The 7,736-nt window shown below is 33.3% G+C and overlaps 1 protein-coding gene across 1 annotated transcript; it reads left to right on the plus strand.

The window, feature by feature from the left end:
* Window positions 1-39: 39 nt before the first annotated feature.
* Window positions 40-3,800, plus strand: LOC140984280 (homeobox protein knotted-1-like 1). The gene is made up of 5 exons (XM_073451563.1): window positions 40-570; window positions 754-867; window positions 1,037-1,208; window positions 2,799-3,049; window positions 3,435-3,800. Exons 1-5 carry the CDS (start codon window positions 334-336, stop codon window positions 3,636-3,638), a joined length of 978 nt encoding a protein of 325 aa, XP_073307664.1. The 5' UTR covers window positions 40-333; the 3' UTR covers window positions 3,639-3,800.
* Window positions 3,801-7,736: the final 3,936 nt, after the last annotated feature.

The raw sequence follows: 7,736 nt of genomic DNA on the forward strand, positions 1-7,736 counted from the left end.
TTCCTATCTCAATGTGTGTCGTGCGTGTTTCACCTGTGTTTCTATGTCTTTCCCTATAAATGTCTGCAGCAGATTAAACGTAAAGGTCTGGTCTTTTATCAACTTTTTTAGCAGGTGTTGGATTTTCTCCCATTATCTTGCTTCGACCCAGTTTCACGAATTCTATGTCCATCACGGTTTCCAAGTGAAAGGGTTACGTCTGGCATGTGGGTTTCTGTTTTCGCACACAAAAACACGCAATAACGTGGCTGTGTGTTAATCGAGAAAATATGTGAGGAAACCACAGTTATTTCTCAGTTTCAAATCCGAAAACAACTGTTGGTGGTGAGACTAATGGATGAGTTATACGGATTTCATTCCTCGGTTGATACTGGTTTCAATGGAGATGTTGGTAACATTATCGGTGTTGGGCTCAGTGATCGGCAAAATCAACAGATGGCTTTAACAGCAGAAGTTGCGGAAATCCATGGAGGCATAACAGGAATTGAGATGTCAGATATAATCAAGGCTCAGATTGCATATCACCCTCTTTATCCTGATTTATTATCTGCTTATGTTGAGTGCAGAAAGGTGAAATAACTTTTGCTGTTCACTGGCTGTGTGTGTAGTTGGGAACAAATTTTACACACGCGCACGCTCAGGCACTGTTTTTTACCATTCTTTTATATATAATAATGGTAAACAATAAAAGTTCCTACATGTATGTGCATCGATCTGGGAACTGACTTTTTGACATGGGTTTTTTCTTTGGAGGTGGGAGCACCACCAGAAATGGTTTCACTTCTTGAGGAAATCAGCAAAGAAAACTACCCTTCATCATCTTGCAGCAGTGAGATTGGAACTGATCCCGAGCTTGATGAGTTCATGGTAAAAGAAAAGTCAAATTATTATGATAAGATATTGGGGGAAGGGTGTTTTTATTATATTACAATATCTTTCCTTTTTGTGATTTTTTCTACATAAGCTAATCATGGAAATATACATCGGTTCTTTTTTGTTTTTTGTTTTTTTTGGTTTTGTGGTTTTTGTTTTGAAGAAATCATATTGTGAAGTTCTACACAAATACAAGGAGGAACTTTCCAAACCATTTGATGAAGCCACAGTTTTCTTGAGCAGCATTGAATCTCAGCTCAATGATCTCTGCAAAGAAACCCTACCTTCTGTCACTTCTAATCCTTCATCAACACCTATTAACTATCATTCTGCAGGTACGTCCAAACCTTCTTCCGCCATGATTTTTAGATTTTCAATATTGTTTTTATGTATTTATCTGTTTTGGACCTATCTCAGTTCTCAATTTCACTTCCATCTTGATGATTTCTAGTGAATTACACTCGAATTAAGATAGATATTAAATGCACTGATGTTTTAATTGCAGATTGGTGAACATCTTGTGTAGTTTTATGAGTTTCTTGAGCATCAAATTTCATGTAGATTTGCTTTAAACATTAATTCTTGCTGTGAGATATATTTCCTGAATAAATTTGAACTTATATCTACGGTCTACGCTCAAATATTTGGCTTCATTTGTTTATGTTCTTGTTTACAGATTCTTGATTGAAACATGGTTTAGGTGAAACTAATTCAATTGAGATGCTATCCCCAACGTGTAGTAAAAGTTTTTTGAGAAATTGTTCAAAACGATTGTGTTATTTCAAGAAATATTTTTTGCTTCAAGTGTAATCCAATGTAAAAATATTTTGGCCTACACTAAAATAAGAAATTTGTAGAAAAAAGCTTTGACATTTTCAAGAAATCAGGCATGACAATTAGAGGCAGTGGGAACTTGGAAGAAATTAAATATGGACCGGATCTGAGTTCGGCTTTTCAGAAAAAAATGTGAATTTAAAGGATGTAATTGATATAAAATACATGATCGAAGTCGGTAGATTAATGCATATGAATGTAGGTAAGAGATGTATAATTACATTGTTCATGCATAGAAAGAGTGGATGTATGGAGTTCAGATGAGCTACATCTATTAACTAAGATTAGTGTGATTCTGCAAGAACAAGAACGTGTTAAAGGAAACAAGAATAAATGGAAGATAAATTAATATCTCTCACCTATCAGACAAGAACTGTTCAACTATCAATGTAATTTAGGTCATTACCTGATGTATACAGACCAGCGCAAATTTTTGCTAGTTTGAATGATAAATGTTTCTTCTTTCTTTAGAAAAAAAGAATATCATTGTCGATTAATGTAATTATCTACAATTTTGAATTCGTATGTTTCATTTATCTTTCTAGGTATGTATCTGTTTAAAGTTGGAATCCATGTGTACTACTGATTAGTGTGGCTTCTATTATGTTTATTGAATTGAAATGTTAATATTCAAGTTGTACTCATAAGAAGCAAGAGTCGAGTATGAAGAAAGACGAACATGAGAGATGCCCCTTTCACGATTGGCTCGCGGATGCAAAATCATATGTAAACACATCAGTGAACTGTCATCATTTATCTAAAATAGTAGTTTTAGGGTTTTAATGTAGAAGTCATTTAGTGGCGGCTTTCGCAGCCGTATTCAACAGCTTCCATGTATGATAGCTCATGTTTACTTAATTAGGTGTTGGACAAATGAAACTTGAACTTGTTTGCCCTTTCGTTTGAACTATTTTGGTTATTTATTGTCAAAAAAAATTTACTTCTGGTCTTATCGATTTTCTATCTGGTATGGTATTTTCCCATATTTTTACATTTGATTTGAGCTAGAACAATGTACATTTGACCTGAATAAGTCCATTAATTGTATTCTAAATAAATGTTATGATCTTTTTGTTCTTCCTCCTTCCCAGATGATGTTGGTGGTCGGTCCGAGGAGGACGTCAGTTGTGGTGAACTCGAGGCGCCTGAAAGCTTAGAATCGTGTTTTAACCAACAAGGAGACGAGGAGCTAAAACAAATGCTCATGCGCAAATATAGCGGGTATCTCAGCAGTTTGAGAAAAGAGTTCTTGAAGAAAAGGAAGAAGGGAAAACTCCCAAAGAATGCTAGAACAGCCTTGCTCCATTGGTGGAACACGCATTATAGGTGGCCATATCCCACGGTATCCTCTACTCTCTTGTTCTTCGATGGAGAATCTGTTTTCCAAAAAAATTCAAGTTTTTAATCGGAAGAAATGTGTATTTACCCAATACAGAATATATACTTCACCAAGTTAAAACATGCAATATTGTTAGATATCTATTGGGTTTTAACAGATAGCTCAAGAAAGTGTATAAATGAAGAGGAAGCTATGACAATGTTAGATGTTATTTGACGATATTAAAACGTCGAGGGGCGTGGGAGGAAGCTAAGGAGGGGAATATACATATCCTTAGACCAATTACACATGGAATCTTGATATATATATATATAGATCCAGATTAAGTTTTGATTTGCTATTTATATATATGCATATGATATATCATTATGTCATAATGACACCGCAGGAAGAGGAGAAAAATATGCTATCGGAGACGACAGCATTAGACCAGAAGCAGATCAATAACTGGTTCATCAATCAACGAAAACGGCACTGGAGACCGTCAGAAGACATGAGATTTGCTGTTATGGAAGGTGTTAGTGGTGGCATTAGTCACAACTATAATATTCTCCACGATTCAGAGGGTCTTGAAAACGAAGTCTTGTTGTAGAACAGCTCTTCTAGTCCTACCAAGTTCCAAGCATTGTAGCATAGTGATGATGCAATGCTGTAAGTAATTCTAAGGATGATGTTTATGATAAGGACACCATAGTAGGTCATTTCTAATTCAATGCAAACCAATCTAAACTCATGCAATACCAATGTTTACATTAACCAAACTGGTGATCGATCCAGTTTAGTTGGAAATATAGTTCCACTGGTCGGATCGGAAAACAATTATATTATATAATATAATAATATAATATATTTTAAATTATAAATATTTTAAATGTGTATATTAATGATAAAAAAATATAGTAATCCAAAGTTTAAATAAGTATATTCATATTTTCAAAATATTAATTATAGTTATTTTTTTAAAACATAAACAATAAATTATAATAAAATAATATTTTTAACTAAATCTAAATTTCAAATAACTATGTATACATGTAACAAAATATTAAATTTATGATTTAAAAAAAATAATTTTTCAAAAAAGTAAAATAAAAAATTCGGAAAAACCTTTTTCAAAAAAGTAAAATAAAAAATTTGGAAAAACCGGTTCATTGTCGGTTCAATTAGTTTTTGATCGGGTTTGTACTGTTTGACCTCTAAAAAGGTTTTTAGGGTGTTTCGGACCGGACTCGCGATCGGTTTTCGATCGAATCAATCCAACCGTCCGATCCGGTTATGAAAACACTGCAAAATTATTGTTTAAAAAAAAATTCCCGCTAATCTTGATGCTCATCGTAAATTTCATTTCGACTATGTGAACTCTTATTTTATTCTGTATGCAAAATAAATAGCACGATATAAGAGGTTATTATGGCAATCAAGTTTACATTCGAGACCGATTTATAAAATATGTTCTCTAAATTTGCGACAGATGAATATATTTGGTCACTAATTCAGCGACCAACCTGAAATTTAGGTTTCTAAAATTTAGCAGCCAAGAAAATTAGCTCGAGAGCGCTTCGGTCGCAAACTGTGAATAGAGACAGAAAATCGGTCGCTCTTTTCCTTTTCTTCAGGGGCAATCAATCTGGTTTACAATCAAATATACATGAGTGAGAGAGGTCGGTTTCTGACACATGGATTTTGTTCTAGTAAAAGAAAGATTTTGGTGCAATAATTTGGCTTCTTTTATAATTTCAATTTTTTTTAGTGAATCTACTGTACAATGGTCTCACGTATCTATATTTGTGATATTTGTCGACCCGATCGATACATGCAGTGAAAAGTAATACTTCAGCATAAAAAATAATATTTTTCATTTTTAACTTAAAAAAAATCAGTTTTTTGTTTTTCTAACCCTACATTTTGTTTCTATTTCTGCTCAATTTAAGTAAAACTCAAAGCTAGTGTAATGTTGATTCTGATTCTTCAAAAGTGATTATGATGATTTGGTAAATAAATGAAAAATTTTCTAAACAGACACTCTTACCCCGAATATTATGGTGTAATCCAAACTACCTTTTACATTCATTCAAATAAATGAAGAGATAGATAAGTTATCTAATAAGGCATTGTTTGGTAGGGGTGATAAGGTGCCCACCTTATCCTTTGTTTGGTACGAGTGAATATTTAACCAAGTCAATCCCTCCTATGAATGATTAGGTTATATTAACTGAGATAAAATAATCACTCCTCACCCCCTAGGATTATTTATCCTACTCTTAATCTATCATATTTTTCCAATTTTACTCTTCTCCTAAATCCAAACTCACCACCACTTCCCTCCACTGACCGCCTACCGACCGCCGGATGACCACCCCCTCCGACCCCCGTCGGCCGTCCCCCGACGCCGTCGCTGCCGACCACCCCCTCCTCCTGCCGTCCGGTCGCCGCAGTCGCCGGCCGTCCCCCGACGTCGCCGCCGCCTCCGAACGGTAATCACATAGCCGACCGACCACCACCGTCGCAAAAGTGAAGGGCAATTTCGTCAATTCATCAAAATATTATTATTTATCTCATTCTTAATAATCATACCAAACATAATATTATTTTATCATTATCTACTTCAATCATTTTTTTTTATCATTTATGTGTTAATCATTCTGTAATTCTATCATTCAAATCAAACATAACCTAAGGATATTTGTATATTTTATTGAAAAATTAGTATAATAATCATTTATTTATCGAACATTCTACCTCAAAAATCACTTTTTTTTTTATCACTTTTTTTCTATTTTCATATGCATAAATTTATATCGGAATGAGTGGATTTTGGTAGGGCCGGAGTTACACTTGGTGAGATTGAGACGAAAAATCAATAATAGGGCCTGAGTACACTTGGTGGATTTTGGTAGGGTTTGAGATATCATTACTGGTCAGATCACCCAAGTGTTCACGTTCGCAAAATCATCCCAAGTTTGAAAATTCCAACGGCATGGACATTTAATTATAATCCTTTTGGCGTTGAAAATGAGAAATTTGAGAATTTGAACTCATAATTAACTCATAATTATTCATATTGGCATAACATGGTTTGCTAGAATTATTGGTTATGATAAAAGATTTCAAGTTCATAATAATAAGTACATCTAATGCTATCATGAAAATTTACCCCATGAGATTAATTAACTAACAAGAATAAGCTTCAGAAACGCAGATTTTGATGCATAAGTGATTTGACACGGAATTATAAATCTACGAAACTTGATATAAAATATTTTAAACGAAGATAAATACATATTATAAAAGAATATTTGAAATCGTGTTATTTTTCTAAAAATCTGTTTAAAAATGAAATTTTTGAAATGCTCTATTTTTATTTCTTAATATATGTTATTATAGAAATATAAATATAAGTTTGATGAATTTTTTAAAGGTAAAATATGTCATATTGGTGGTAAAATATATCTTCGATCCTTAAATATTGTACTAATGATATGAACAACCATCATTTCTTTTACCCTAAAATTTGGTGATTGACAAAATAACAGCATCGAGCTGTTACAGAAAATCAGTCACTTCATTGTTTTATAATTTCAGGTTTCGGATCACTGATGAAGAAGTCAGATCTCTCAAGTTATTTAATATTCAAACTGCAAATCACACAAATTATGAGCGGAACAATCTTTTAAATAAGTATTCAATTTAAGCCTTTACAATCCAAATGTCATTCAAAAATGTGTGAAGCAAAGTAGATACTTGTTTTCCAACTGTTCTGAAACTACTTGTTTTGGTATAATACTACAATATCTCATCAACTTCCGATGTGACAGAAAGTTTCATAGTATATCTAAAGTCAAGTTACTTTTCAGAATCTATTCAAGCTAAAGATGAAAAAAAAAACATTAAATGACATTTATTGCAGTGTAAGATGTTGATCGAGACAAGACCATTATATCGAGAATTATTACAAGTGATCGTTGAAAAGTATATATGACCGTTGGAGCTTTTCAACTATATATAGATGAAAATTCCGTCAAAAGAATTCACTTACGCTCTTGCTCTTGAATTTGCATATTATCTTATCTGCATCTTAAAGATCTTTAAGCACTCTTAAAGCTATATATTTGCAAGCCCTTCACTAAACACATGCTCAACAGTTCATATCAGATTTTTAAGAATAGTTATTGTGCTACTTCACCAACTCAAGTAGTATACTAGTTTTCAAGTATACTCGTTTTAACAGCCTGAAAACTGTTAGAACAACTCGCTTTTAATAAAAAAAAATTTACAGAGTTTATTCACCATATCTAAACTTTGTTCCAATTCCAACAAGTGGTATCAGAGCTGGTTTTTTTTTTTTTTTAACTCGAATAACTAAACTTTCAAATGATACAAAATTCATATGTTTTCCAAAGAAGATTAAGATAACTGAAAAATATATATGTAGGCACATTAGCGGCTCAAGAGACGGTTCAATGATCTTAAAAGCCAATCCACCCGTTGCAGTATCTGATGGTGCTACACAGATGGTGGAAAAGCACTGGTGCAAGTGGACGACTGAGGATAAGAAAGCTAACCTCGACAATATGGCCAATGATATCCTCTACAAAACTCTGGACAAGAACATGTTCAGTATAATCAAGACTTGTTTTACAGCCAAAAAGATTTGAAAAAAGCTGACCCAACTTTTTGATAGCAATGACCA

The sequence above is a fragment of the Primulina huaijiensis genome, chromosome 9 (genome assembly GCF_012295235.1).
Source record: "Primulina huaijiensis isolate GDHJ02 chromosome 9, ASM1229523v2, whole genome shotgun sequence".
NCBI classification, from domain to species: Eukaryota; Viridiplantae; Streptophyta; class Magnoliopsida; order Lamiales; family Gesneriaceae; genus Primulina; species Primulina huaijiensis.